Consider the following 15617-nt stretch of genomic DNA (forward strand, 5'->3'; position numbering starts at 1 on the left):
CTCCATATACGGAGGGCTGACCATAAGTTATATGCAGATTTTCGACTGCACAGAGGGTCAGGGCCCCCAACCCCCAGGTCGTTCAAGGATCAACTGTATTAACATTTGGTCTTCTTTGTTTCAGATTTCGCTTTCCTTTTAAAGAAGTGGAGCCAGATTATACTCCTCAATGCCTTTTTCTCTACCCGCACCCTGTAGAGGTAACCACTATCTTGAATCTGTCTTTTACCATTCTAATGAAAAATTTTACCTTTATTGCATGTGCCTATATCAAAAAATAAAGATAGCTTCAACCTGCATATTTTAAAATTTATACCATAGTGTCATGCTGTGCTTATCATTCTACCAATGTTTCTAGAGATTTATCTATGTTGCTACAGATAGCTCTAATGCACTTATTTTAGCCCTTCTATGTGGTTTCACTGTGTGAATGTACTGCCATTTATTTAACCGTTTTCCTACCAATGAATACTCAGTATTTCCCCCTAATACTCTGTTATAAACAGTGCTGTCATTAATCGCCCTCCTGCAGAACTGTTCTCTCAGCTTGACCTCAAGACAAAGCATCACTCAGTTCCTCTGGGACTCTCACTCCCCATGTTGGACCATCGTGGCCTGGCCATGAAATATTTCTCTCATTGTTTCCTCTTCTCCACTGCCCACCCCTTCTTTCTACCACTGATACAGTTCAAGCTATTATCTCTAGACTACTGACCTCCTCATAGGCCTCCCAGGTGCCAGGCTCATCTACTTCAAATCAATCCCCCACCCCTACTGCCTGCTGGAAGAATGCATATAAAAGCCCAAACTAGCCACGCCATGCCCTGTAATCACTCCCACTGCATGTGGGACACAAGTTCCCCAAACCAGGCCTGTGTTTCTCTCTGCTCTTGTCTCCTTTCAGCATCCCCCTCCTGCTGGCAGCTCCGCCTGTATAACCCATGCTGTCTCCGAGCCTCTGCTTGCGACTGGAAATATTTCCCCTGTATACCCAGCCAATGCCTCCTCAACCTTTAGGCCAGCTTTGGTTTCACACTGACCAGAGAACTTCCCTACCCATCTGCCGTGCTCCCAATGCAACCTCTACGGAGTCCAGCACTTGCACGTTTCACTGACATTCACAGAAAATCACTTGTGTTCCTCTGGAATCGAAGTGCTACTTGAGGGCAGGGACTGAGTTTTATTCAACTTTATATCTCCAGTACCCAGAGAAGCATCTGAGATACTAACAGGCTTTCAGACACAGGCTGAACTGAAGTGGAAGGCAGCCAATCCATTAAGTACAGTTTATTTTCATAAGGAAGGAGAGCCAGTCTATTTAAAACAAGTAATTACTATGGAATATGTAATGAAAAATGATGTATTCAGCCCTCTGTGACAAGACATCTGTTAGCTGATACTTATGCACTAACAAGTACAATAAATGATACTAGTCGAGGTGACTACAGCACTGCAAGTACCTTCTGAATCATTAGATTAACTTACACACAGCCTTTGTCACAGTTGTGAGCACTGTATTGTCACCTCCAACCTAGAACCTCCAAGTCCTTCACGACGCCACCATACATGGGCAGAATCTAGATGGTTTTCAACATCTCCTCCAAGACATGATCACATTCTTTACCCACCTGTGACCAGCTCCCTTACTTCTGCATCGACAGATTTTCTCAACAGTCGCAACAAGGCAGGTATCCCACCAACATTCTTCATCGCGATTTTATTTTCATCTGTAGACTTGCCAAAAACAAGGTTTCGGAGGGCACCACAAGCATTCTTCTGAACTTCCAAAACTCTGTGGTCCAAAAGGTCAACCAGATGCTTGATTCCCCCTAACCTACACACCTAGAATGAAAAATATTAGGTACCAGGCCTAAGTGACATGTGGTCAATCAGAGATCAAACAAAAGTCTGTTATGGAAAGATCACGGAAAACATACAACTCCAGATCATTTCAAATGATTATTTTTTATTCTAAAAAAGTACATGTTCTATAAATTTTAAGATGATGTTCTATAAATTTTCATCTTAAGTTCTCTAAGATGAAGCTCTTTTCACAGGTTCATGGCTTAAAGAAGGGAAGGGAGGCTTAGGTGGCTTAACGGCCACATGCAGGTAACATGGTCATACGCCAACCCTCCGAATGTACACAGGGATTATGCTGTCACTTCCAAGTGAAATGCACAAATACACGACCACAACAAAGCTGTATGCAGGGTCAAAGACAACACAGGAAGAGATTTTTTTTTTTTTTGCGGTACGCGGGCCTTTCACTGTTGTGGCCTCTCCCGTTGCAGAGCACGGGCTCCGGACGCGCAGGCTCAGCGGCCATGGCTCACGGGCCCAGCCACTCCGCGTCATGTGGGATCTTCCCGGACAGGGGCATGAACCCGCGTCCCCTGCATCGGCAGGCGGACTCTCAACCACTGCGCTACCAGGGAAGCCCCAGGAAGAGATTTTTGACTGAAGTCATTTGCTTTCTAGAACTGTTTCTCTAGGTGACTCTCCCTAAATTTTCTTCCATTTGTCACTTCATTAATATTTATGTGCATATTTTTGGGCTTTATTTACTGCATTCACCTTTAGTCTGTAACTGTGTGTCGTTCTAAATTTTAAGGGGTGAAAAATGCTTAAGTTCCATATGACACTGCAGGAGGAAAAAAAGTCTAAAATGTTAAATCTAGCCAATATCAATGACTCACTATGTTTCTGTAAAAGCCCCAAAAGCTTAAAATCTGAAATAAAATATTCATATATGTTCGGTATTAGTAATGGTTATAAATCCTTTACTTAATTGTGTGTTGGCACCGATTCTGACCAGAATCTCGTAAAATACATGAGTTTACAAGTACATACTATAATTTGTATCTAATAGATTTATAGAAAATACTTTTAAAATGCAGGTTAAATTGATTTTGTTTCATGTTTTATGAATAAGCTAATGAGTGGACACCTGATTTGAAAATGCTAAATGTACTTCAAGAAATGATCTCATCCCAGATTTTCCCAAGAAATATTGAAATGCAAAGCTGAGAAGTAAAAGAGTCACTGGTATCAGAACACCCCTTGAAAAGGGCCTCTAGATCGCATCTGGTCATTTCTTAAGCACTCAAGCACGCAGCTGCTAAACGGAAAGGCACTGCTCGGCCCTCCCCATTCCCCGCCCTGCCAACTCTGGCATCCCAGGCACTGGTCCTGTACCTCTAGCTTCACTTTGTTGTCGCCAAAGCACAGGTGTTGCAGGTAGGCTGCTGCGTTTGCCTGAACTGACGGGAACTGGTGCTGCAGCATGTGAATGACTTCAGGTAACTCGGGATCACGCCAGGCAAACTCCCTGCACGAGAAAAACGCGGCTTCAGAAAGGAAGGCCTGTGTTCTACCGATACACTGAACAAAACATTTGTCAGAGAAGAGAGCTCAGCGGAGACAATGGGAAGTTACAAAAATCCTAAAAGAACTATATATATACATGTATGTATGTAAATAATTTTTATGCACTGATGAACATATCACAGATGCTTATGATCTTAAAGAAATCATGATGCACAGATGCAGAGAAAGATTCAGGGTAACAAAGAGGTTCTTAATATGGGTAACTTTTCCATTCTTGTTTTCCTCCTCCTGATTCTAATTTTATGCCTTTCTACCTATGTAAGAAATTCGCAGGTGTGAGGCTCAGGTAAACAAGTGCACTTCAGCTAGGTGAGATGTCACTCCTGAGGAGGGAGGAGCAAAAGCCAGTGGAAATACTGTGTGCCTGATGATTTTTAAGAAATTTAATATATATGGTTGCTCTCGATTATAAGAAACATAAAACGTGATAAAAAATGTTTTTGCAGTAACCATATATCCAGAGAAAACAGCTGTTGACATTTCCCACTGGTGTTTTTTTCAACATATGCAGGCAAGTGTGCACATGTGTGTGTACAGAGTTTTTTTCAAAGAATTGGATTATTACTAAATAGCACATACTATTCCGTGCCAGGCACTATTCTAGGCATTTTATGTATATTAGTTCATCTATTCTTAAACTGACCTTGTAGATTTGGAGGTTGAAGCAGAAGGGCTAAGCGACTTGCCTAGTGTCACCCAGCTGGTCAACAACAGAACAACATTTGAACCCAGGCATCTGCCTTCAGAGTCTGTGCCCTCACCCCCGTGCTATCCCACTTCTTGTACAATAAGTATACAATCATATTAAATATACATACATACTTTTATACTATGTTTTTTTCAGGTAACATCACATTGTCAGATTTTCTGATGTAACTTGATCGGCTCACTGTTTGGAATCCTTGTTAAATGTGATTTTATGCTTATGTTACATAAAGACCAGCTTCTTACAAATGGTTCACAAAGCAACAAATCTGCAGACTTTGATAACAGGATGGAGTAAACTGTTAATCAAAAATGAATTAATCCTGAAGAAACTTAAAAATAAATCTTTAAATTAATGACCCAGTGATACTTCTATGGCCCAGTTTTTAAAGGCCCACAGCCTCTCTGGGAAGGCTCCAGTATGAACTGGTACATCCACTACAGAGGGTCAGGTCATTCCACACCTGCACACACACATTCATATCACACATTGGTGCATTCTTACTATGCTACAAGTGCCGGAACAGGTGCTGGAGATACAAGCGTTGAATAAGACATAATTTTATGTATAGGGGCTTGTATGCCAAACTAAAAAAGTCTAGTCTTAATAGCAATAACATGAATAATTACGTATTGAGATTATCTGCGTCAGGTATTCTGTCAAGAGCTTTATAAATATTATCTCACTTACCTTGACTGTTGCCCCATAAGGTAGGCACTATCAAATAACATTAGATATAGATAGACGAGGGACCCGGGATTAGTAATTAAGAGGTGGAGGTTAGTGGTCTAATATGTTATCACCACGCACAAGAAACAGAAAGCTGGTGGAGGTCTTAAAGCAGAAGCGTGAGAGAATGCAACAAGGTCACATTTAAAAGGAAGATAACTCTGGTGGCCAAGTAGAGAATATACTAGAATCAAAAAAGACTGGTGGCAAGGAGACTATCCCCTATCCCCACATTTGCTCAAAATAGGACCATCCTTGATTTTTCTCTTTCCCTTATCCTTCTCATCCAATCCATCAGCAAACTCTGTTGACTATCTCCAAAATATTTAATATAAACCAAATCCATCCACTCTTTCTATCTTGGCTGGACCCTCTACATGCCACTTACATGTTCTCTCTGCTTCAAATATCACTCCCTCCCCCAACTATTCTTTGCACAGCAACCAGATGATCTACTGAAAACTGAAATCAAGGGTGAGATGGAGATTTCCAGCTTGGGGAACAGACTGGATGATGGTGATGTCATTAACAGGCATTAAGAAGACCATAAACGCCGAGAGGCAGGATAACGCAGCAGAAGAAGCACAGAATTTGGAGTTAGATTGCCTATGTTTAAGTCCCAGGTCCTTCAATTGTGATGTGATTTTGAAAACCATTTAAATAGAACTTCAGTTTCCCCATCTGTAAATTAGGAACAATAAAACTATCATGTCTAACTTCTTCTTAGGCTGGCTATGATGACTAAATTGTGGTGATATACATTAAAGTAGTTTACATACTTTGCATTATGAAAGATGTTTTACTAATATTCATCATCCCTGAAAAATGAACTATACTATGTTAACTATTTCTGATGAAAATCTATCTAAAGTCTATTATATATAAATCTATAAGGTAATTAACAGAGTGCAAGGAGTGTGATTTAATCTTTCCGTGAGGACTCAATCATTACAAATACACATTTCTGTTCTCTTTAAATGGCACAGGGATGGTCAAGATTTCCTAGCATCCTTGGGTGCCTCCTGAGCCAGACAACACAAAGGGTGGGCTCCCGCTGGAGATGGGCAGTTAGGCTCAGTTGACACCAACTCCAACCTTGACTTTCAGGAGAAATTTACCCTGGAAAGACTTCTATCAATTCATGGGCTGGCTGGATGGCACCAATGCTTGCCAAGATTTGCTTCATTAAAACCTAAGCCCAGACTTCTGTTTTTAGCCATGATAGAGTAGTAACCAGTACTGGACTTTGCCTTCCTCCCATAAACAACCATTAAACTGGACTAAATGTGTGAGGAAACTGTTTTCAGGCCCTAGACAACAAGTAACACAAGAATGCAATCCTTGAAGGGGCGGGGGTATCACCCTGGGAACCCCGTACTCACTTGGCTTTCTGCCTGAGGGCACTTTTTGGATCATGGCACAGGAAGCAAGTCTGAATGGGCATGATGGTCTAAGTGAACTGAGGGGGAAAGATTGGAATTTGGAGATGCTCAAGAGGTTAAAATTTGCAGGGCAGGATATTGGAGAGGAGAAAGCTATGCAGAGGAGATTTAACAAGTCTGTGTAAGGATTACGCACAAGTCGTTAGTTGAGCACTGGGCTGTACACGTGCCTTGCATGTACGTGTACAGGTCTGGTGGAGAATAGCTGTTTAGGAGTAAGAACCATTCCACAGAGTCAGGGCCATGTTCTAGGAGTAAAATAAATCTAAAATAGACCTGTCCTAGCAAAGAACAGAACCAATTGTGACAGGATCAAAAGCACTTGTCAGTAATTTAGTTATTTTCCACAACGAAACTTAGAATCCTAAGAGGAGACAACATAATACAGAGTCCCTACGATGTATTATCCACAACAATCAGCATATAATTTAAAACTGCTAGGCATAAGAAGAAACAGAAAAATGTGACTCTCAAAGATGTAAACAAACAAATAATAGAAACAGACCCAGAGAAAACTGAGATGTCGGAATGATCAGAGGACTTTAAAATGGTTTTTATAAATGTGCTCAAAGACGTAAAGCAAAAGATGTATGTAAGGAGAGAATAGATGGGGAATGTTATCAGAGACATGAAAACTACAAAAAAGCCAAGTTAAAGTGTCAGAAAAAAAATCCACTGGATGGGCTTAACAACTGACTGGAGACCACAGAAGAAAAACACAGCAAATCTGAAGACAGATTAATTTAAAAAAAAGATCCAATATGAAGGATACAGAGAAGAAAGATTAAAAAAAAAAAAAAAGAACAGAACTTCAGTAACCTGTGAGATGATGTCAAGTTATCCCAGGAGAGGAGAGTGAATTTTGGGCCAGAAAAAATATTTACAGTAATAATGGTTGAGTATGTCTCAATTTTGATAAAATCATCAACCAATATTTAAAAGAATGTCAGTGAATCCCAAGCAGGTTAAATGTAAAGAAAACTATGCCTAGGCTTGTTAGAGTAAAACTGCTTAAGGTCAACAATAATATGAAAAGTCTGACAGGCAGCCAGAGAGAAGATACGTTGCATAATGAGAACAACAGTACAAATGTTGGCTGACTTCTCATCAGAAACAATGGAGGTCTGAAGACAAGGAACAACATCCTTTAAAGGACTGAAAAAAAAAAAACACCACATCCTATTAACCCTGAATTTTATACCTAGCAAAAGTATCCTTTAAAAACGAGTAAATGAAAACACTTTCAGATAAATTAAAGTTGAGAGAATGTCTTGCCAGCAGACATGCAACACAAGAAAGGCTAAAGAAAGTTCTTCAGGCTGAAGGGAAATGAGTGGAGATGGAAACTAGAATTTCTAGGAAGACATGAAGAGAACTATTTACAACTAAGTATGCAGGTGAATATAAAGACCATCTTTTTAATTTAGCTTAATTTCTTTAAAAGACAACTGACTATTTACAGTAAAAATAACAACACTACATTATGGATTTGATAATGTATGTCGAAGTAAAATATTTGACAACACCTTAAAGGTCAAGGAGATGGTAAATGAAATTATTCTGTTGAATGTCACAGCTGAAGCCATCCTCAGAAAGAACACCATGAATGCTGTCATTCTTTCAGTCACTGTCACTTTCCATAACAAGTACTTTGTTACTCCTTTCAGATGAACTATTTGTACTATTAATAAATTTTGCTTCCAAACTAGACAACTATTAAAAAAAACTCATACATTTCCTTTTATGTATAAAACATCAACAACTTCTTAAGTCTTGTAGGGTAGTTTTCAGGTTAACTATAATGTAGCATTAATGACAGAGGAAGTAAGTTTAGAAGTGAATAAAAATAGTAAAATTTGCTATTTTTAAAACTAAAAATTAAGTAATAGTTATCATGAGTTTTTAATTTCATGGTTTGACTATTCAAACTTTAAACTCACTTGGATTCCAGTTTCAAATAAATAAATGCACCTATTATAAGATAATCATTTATTCGTCTTACAAAATGCATTATCAGTAAAGTTTCACATAATCAAAGCTAGCCATAACAGTTTTATGCATTAGACTATGAAATTATCATACTATGAATAACTGAAGTATATTATCAGACACGAAATCCTTGTTTATAATGAATCAGCTCATATCAGAGGTCAAAACTGAAGTCTTCAGGAATGCATACTAAACTCAAAGCTCTTATCATATTTCACTGCTTTTCTGGGTAGCTATTCTTTTCTCTGCAGATTCAGCCAAGGGATGGTCTAAATTACCTACAATTCAAAACCCCTTTGAGAATTTCTGTATCTAGTAGCGTGCCCTAGTCTGTTGTTCTTGTGAGGACTTCAAAAAGATTCCACATGCTGCAGAGCAACTAAGCCCATGCGCCACAACTATTGTGCCTGTACTCTAAAGTCTGTGAGCCACAACTACTGAGCCCACACTCCGCAACAAGAGAAGCCACCGCAATGAGAAGCCTGTGCACCGCAAAGAAGAGTAGCCCCTGCTCACCCCAACTAGAAAAAGCCCGCGTGCAGCAACGAAGACCCAATGCAGCCAAAAATAAATAAGTAAACAAACAAACAAACAAATTTAAAAAAAGAAAAGAACAAAAAACAAAATCATGTAAAAAATTTTTGACTTAATTATATTGGAGGTGTTATTAGACAAATTATTTTTAGAAATCCTTAAAATAACAGAAGGGTGACAAATAGGAATAGCAGAACCAAATGTATGCATACACTGTAAAATATTTTAGGCAAAAGAGTGAATAGGTGGAGTGGTTTTAGTGAAGCAGTGGGCTTCCCATTCAACTCAAAAGTACCTTAGGTTATTTTGTTTTAATAACCAAACCTCACTCATGCTTTTAATTCATTAGAATAAGTTGGTAGGCTGCTATAAATGAATTGATAATGATAACAATCTTTCAGTGAAATAACTATTTGTGGGCAAAGAGTGAATGAAATCTTGTTAATATATGCCTTAAAATAACACTCAAGCTGCTTAAAATTTAGAAATAATTTCACTCTTTCAGAAGCTAAAATTCTCTTTTAGTTTCTAAATATCTTTATTTCCTGAATATTTTAAATGACTTTCATTAAAGAGATGAGGCTACTTTTTCAAAATCGATCAAGTACTAAATGACTCATCTTAATAAAACACGTTATCTACCTGGCCAAATAAAATTAAAAGCAGGAAACATCTATTATTTGCCAAATATTTTTTGCTCATGAGATGTGAGAATTTCTTGTAAACTATCTTCCCTGAAATGGCAGAAAGCTTTTCGAAGGACCTAGTTGATAAAAGCGCAACACGGCACTGAACAGTATGATTCAAAATGCACATGACATTGGTCTTTCCCAGTTTAAAACAACCATATGCATTTTCTGAAGCCGTCATGTAAGAGGTCAGCCAAGATAAAGGAAAAGGCATAAAATGATCCTTTAAAATCTTTTGTGTAATTCAGACGTATCCCAGGTGGTTGCCTTGATGAAGTATTTCAGTTGTGGGTGCTGCAGATATTCACACACACCTGTGCATTCTCTGACTTATTATTAAAGCGCTGAAAGAAGGAATCTATCTCTAAAGGGAAATTAACCTCAATGACCTACAGTGCTGGCAAACGACTGGAAATATGAGAGATAAGGAGTTACTGATATTATAACAGGCATGGCAACTTGAAAAAAGTCAGGATGAAGGAACTAGTTGACTCCTGAGATATGGTGGCATTCTGGAGACTCATAACCAGTACTTGCCTGGGATCTTTCTGAATGCTGTCTATTGATGGGGATCTCGTGGTGCCGTCATCAGCTGGTGCTATGTGCTGAAGCCTGTTATAATTGCACTCTTGCACTCGGTATTGTATTGGCCTGTAGGGCTCCGCATAGGTAGCTGTTGTGTTCAGAGCATAATTATTTCTTTGGTATGTAAGGGTACTTCGTTGGCTGGACGTCCTTTGCAGATTTCCAACACCTACTAGAAAGTCAGCATTTTAAAAAAGATTAGTATGTTCTCCACAAAGTGATACTTTTCAAAGTCAAAATATTTTTAGTTTTAAGAAGGGTTAAGTTTTTAACAATTATATAAATTGCTTACTTTTAGGTATTACCAATCTAGCTCATTAGTGCTAACAAAGGCACTGAAGTTTTTAACATAACACAAACAATATTTATGTCAATTTTATTAGCAGGAAAAAGCAAAAATGAAACTATAAATCTGCTTACACAGTAGGTCTTAATGTTTAAGATTTAGTAACAAAACTGAAGGTGAAATAAAGGAAAATAATTAAACTAATCTTAGAAATAGATAACAAAATTTCATAACTACATTTTAGCAATAAAAGACACGTAAGATATTCAAACTTATAGATAACTGAAACCGTCAAACTTTGGACACCTAGTGAATACAGGTTACGTATTTTGATACATATTTTATTTATAGACTTATGTATTTTGATAACATTGGAAAATATACTTCACAGGAAAGAAGACTGATATATCAACTTCTTCTAAAGCTACTCCCTAAAATGACTGCGTGATGCTATGTATAAAGTATTGTACATTGTATTTAACCTTTCTTTCCAAATTATTGCAGGAGGTATCTCTCCAATGATTGTGTTCATATTCTTCCTGCAATTAACATATTTTAACACTATTTACTTCTTAATCCTAATAAAGAAATTCTTCAATTTACAGAACATAATGAGTGAAACATTTTTTCACTAACATCTATTAAAAATTGGTACATTTTATCAGGAGAAAAATACCACAGTGGACCAAACTGTCAGTTTTTGGCAAAAAACCAATTCAAATTCAGTCTTCTCCCTCATGGTGTTCTGTGAGGTATGGCTCCTAGAGCTGTGTCTTTAGGGAATTATCATTGCTACCTGGAATTCATTTATGGGCACGTTAATAAATCTGTACTAACTTTTTTTTTTTTAAAGCGGCCTCTTGGGACTTTATAAGCCACACCCGTAGCACAATCTGGCAGCTCACGTGGCCACAGGTTCTAGCTTCTGCTCTATCAGCCGCTACGGTGTGACACAAATGTGAGTCTGGGGATGCAAGGGTGTGATGCACTAGCTGCTTATTTTTCTTCTTATTTTAAAAATTATTATTATTATTTTTTGGTCACACCACGTGGTATGTGGGATCTTAGTTCCCCAACCATGGCTCGAACCTGGGCCCCCTGCAGTGGAAGCACGGAGTTCTAACCACTGGACCCCTGGTGAATTCCTGTTCCCTATTTTTATAACTGCCATCATTGCATTCTGTCCCAGATTGAGTCTATCATAAGGAATATTTATTTCACATTCTATCACTTAAGAATTCAGAAGAGATTCAGTAACGAAAAAAGAGTAATACCACATACACTTGGGCTACATACATGCTAAATCAAAGATAAGCCAATAGCTCACGTAGGGATTTTCTCTAAATACGTGTTCTAGGAAACAAAAATTACAAAGAAATATTCCAAAAAAGGCTTTCCTTTCTATATCTGATATGCTTCTAACCTGAGGAGTCGGATTTATAGCTCAACAAACTTATTTGTGAATTAAAATATAATCACTGTGTTCACTGATCAGATTGAACTAAGGTAAAAATATATCACTTATAAGTAGGTACTAAATGAACTTCTGTTTTACTGTTTATTGATTTGCTTTTACGGCTGCTTATCTGACAACCAAATGGGCAATATGAATTCACTCTAACAGGAAATCTATCTCAATAAAATCCTCTACTTTTGGGCTGGTGAAATTGGGAAAGCAGCTGAACAGAGCTGATGCCCACCCGAACCTGTGCGGTACAGTGCTGTCTGCGATCCTTGGAGCTCCACGGTTCCGTGGTTTGGGCTGCGGTAAACTGGGCTGTAATAGGTCCTCCCCTCATAGATAGGAGTGATGTGCAAGTCGGGAGACACAGTTGAACGAAGGTCTTGTCCAAGCTGGCTGTGCTGACTAGCATAGGAACTCCGTAAGCCTACAGGCAGGAAAATTACATCATTAAAAAACTTGAAAGCTGTGGTGAGGTTAAAAGTATAACTCCTAAACAACAGGACCAAATGCTGAGTCTAAACACCAAACCTAGTGAGTTTTACAAAAGAGGGATGACAGATATGAATGGGATACCATATACATTCTAAAAATAAAACTTTTTCCTCTGGCAGCAGGATAAAAGTAAATTTTCTAAAAAAAATATAAGAAATTATTAAATGGTTTGATACTCTGAAATTCATCCCCCAACTGTAAGCTATTTTATGATGGTGACCAAAAAGAGAGCGCCGTCATGTCCCACACCTCTTTAAATCCCAACACTTAAGACGACACCTACATAACAGCGCTTAGAAATAGGCTGATGTTCAAGAACTGTTCTGAACTTTGTCTCAATTCATTCATCCAAGATTTTTATAGAAAAAGGTGAAATTTTATGTTACAAAGTTTAAAATATCAGCGAACTAATAAGATTTATAAAGTATTCTTTTATTATTTGTTATCACAATTAAAAAAACAAAACAAGTGTTTTTCTAGGAATCCAAATACCAGATTCTTGTTTACCTTCTTTCTAGTGTAAAGGAAAAGTACAAAGTTAGTGTATTAAGTCATTTCAAATACTCTCATTCAAATTATTAATAATTAATGCAAACTTCAAACGCAAACGTTATTTTCTTTAAAAAAGTGAATTAGTATATTCTACATTATGATGCTCAGAAATTTGTGAGTTGTCATCATTCATTAGTAAGTAAAATTTGTCACTTGGTAAGAATACCAACTAAGGTTACATTCTAAATACGAGCAAGAAAAAGCACAAACATATCTGAGGTCAGTCAGCATATATTCGCTTTTAAAAAGACTGCAAATAATCAACACAGTAACTAATTACCAAAAGACACGATTGCTCACATCCTGTTAGCTCAGTTAATCATATGACAACTAAAGTGAATGGGCCTGAATGTGAGTGATAATTACATGTTGCTTAGTGAGGAGTGGCAAGAAAGTTAATACATTAAAGCTTCTAAGATGAATGATTATTACCAATCCCGGACAGCAATGTGACATGGGAAGAAATTAAATGAACAAATGTGGGTTTTGGCTACTGGCTCCTCACTTGCTAAAATGAAGATCACAGGTTTATACAATCTTATAATTGGGAGCTCATTCAGCCAAATCTTCCCATTTTAAAATTGACGAAACAGAGCCCCAAAGGAAATGTAGTTCATCCCCTTCAGAGAGCTACTTCCTGGTGGGGCTGAGAGGAAGCCCCCTCCATGATCTGTCATTGCACTGGACAAAGCTATTTCTCAAGGATCAATGAGACATGGTGTGAGAAACCTCGAACTGGACAGAGCCCTCCACAGACATAAGGTTAAGGAGGGAGGTTAGCTCACCAGGGGTTCATGGAAGCCCATGTAACTCTAAAGACCATATTATGATTGCTGTTGTAAAGTTCTCATCTGAGGATTTCAGCTTTTTATTCACTGGCAGATTTCTCATTCTTAGCACAGTATAAACTCCATTTCTTTATAGAGCCCAAGAGTATCTTGAACAAAAGTTGCAGGCATTGATTTTGTTAATGGTGACGTAAAGTGGGCAGGAAAATGCACCTAGTTCTTGGAAATCTTATCAGTGTGAGGCATTATTTTAATATTCAGTAGAGCCCTTGATTTACTGTGAGACTCTGAAGATCGCAAACACTTGGGCGGAGGCAAGCTGAGCCCTGGATGCTCCTAAAGTTGGCTAAGCCGCCTTGGCTCACCACCACAGTGATGTGAAAAGAGACCAAAGCATTCTGCCCCGTTCAGAATGTGATATTCTCACTGTGCCAGGATCTAGCTGGAGTCTTCACTGGAATCCATATAATATGAAAACTTTCATAAACATTTACTATGACTTCACAAGAAAGGTAACCAAATGAGCTTGTTACCACGTACAACTATAAAAAGTATCCAATAAACAGCCCCCTGTTACAGGATTATTAGTGAGATGAAATGACTGTACGTGATAGACTATAATGGGAAATAAAAACTTAAGAATTATAGTGAAATAGCAATTTCTCGATATTAGAAATCTTTGTGAATAACATTATGATGGTAAATATTTTTGTTTACCTACTCATGCATTAAAACAAAAACACAACTACTGTAGATTAACATTTAAAAAATTACAAAATTACATAGCCCCTATAGATTAAGTAAAATGATTGTGCAGAAAGGCTATTATAACTTAATATCTTTTAAACTGGAAGACAAGTGATATGTTGCAATTCCACAATTACATACTAGTTTACCTACTTCAATGATATATTCCTTGTGATTTAAAACCTTTATATTTTAAGTCAGTGAAAACAAACATAAATTTATCTTCCAAATATGAATTCTTCTTATTCTCAAAACTTGTCTTGATATGCTATGATTATACTGAAATGAATATTTTCAGGCAGACATATTTTTCTGTTGTAGGAAGTAATTTATATACATCATTTAAATTATGATCACCAAATATCCACGTGTCTGAATCTATTATAAAATATTGCTTTAGGCTTATCAATTAGCAGGTTATTAAGCCTTTGACATCAGAAGCATAGTAAATATAATGACAAGCGCATCACTTTCTAAAATAAGAAAAAAAAAGAGAGGAATTTACAAATTAGGATCCACATTCAGACTAATTGGGCAGGTAGCTAGATGATGGAAACCAAAGCGTCCCTAGAACATTTTAAGAAACCCTTTACTTCTTTTGAAGACTGTCATATTCTAGGGAAAAAAAAAAATCCATAATAGGCTACGTATAATTTTTTCCCCCTGAAACATAAAGTCTAACTTCACCTGCACTGTCAGAGAAGCAGGTTTTTTAAACCAAAGGAGATCAGCGCTCCAGGGTTAAACATGGAGACAGTACTTTATGTGCTCACTTTCTTTCCTGGGCTTCCTCTTCACTCTACTGCAAACACAGATTTCTGCACAGCCGTTGTTCACATACACGGGGCGGGGCTGGGGCACAGAAATCCTCAGAACTATTTATCTCTTAAGGTTTCCTTCAGAGACAGAATGTCGTAAATGATTCCACCTCACTCTGCTGCATACTTTTCCGAGGCATGCCAGAAAATATCTAAGCCAAGGACACCCCTCTAACGGCTGAATGAAAAAGAGGCAGTTTCTCCACTAGGAATTTCCTTGAGCTCAGAATCAAGTTCAATATTAATTCTTTGTGCAAGATTCTTCAATCAGAAAATTTCAAAAAGGCTTTACCTTTCCCAGCAGCCATACGGAAAGGATATTAATCTTACTTCACAAAATATTAAAAACTTCTGTAAATAAGAAATACCAAAAACAAAGTCAAAAGACAAATTACAAAACGAGAA

At 37.7% G+C, this 15617-nt stretch overlaps 1 protein-coding gene across 15 annotated transcripts in view; it reads right to left on the reverse strand.

Moving 5' to 3' along the window:
- PKP4 (plakophilin 4) overlaps positions 1–15617 on the reverse strand; it is a 250469-nt gene that overhangs the window by 36762 nt on the left and 198090 nt on the right. For 7 of the 15 annotated variants that reach the window (XM_030852714.2, XM_030852713.2, XM_060302418.1 and 4 more), the window contains 4 exons: positions 12051–12239; positions 10017–10236; positions 3199–3331; positions 1629–1842 (listed from right to left, as the gene is read on the reverse strand). In XM_030852714.2, the coding sequence (XP_030708574.1) occupies positions 1629–1842; positions 3199–3331; positions 10017–10236; positions 12051–12239 (756 nt within the window). Of the gene's footprint in view, positions 1–1628; positions 1843–3198; positions 3332–10012; positions 10237–12050; positions 12240–15617 lie in introns of all 15 variants that reach the window. The other 8 variants (XM_060302411.2, XM_060302409.1, XM_060302420.1 and 5 more) reach the window with 5 other exon arrangements.

This window comes from Globicephala melas, chromosome 7 (genome assembly GCF_963455315.2).
Source record: "Globicephala melas chromosome 7, mGloMel1.2, whole genome shotgun sequence".
Classification (NCBI taxonomy): Eukaryota; Metazoa; Chordata; class Mammalia; order Artiodactyla; family Delphinidae; genus Globicephala; species Globicephala melas.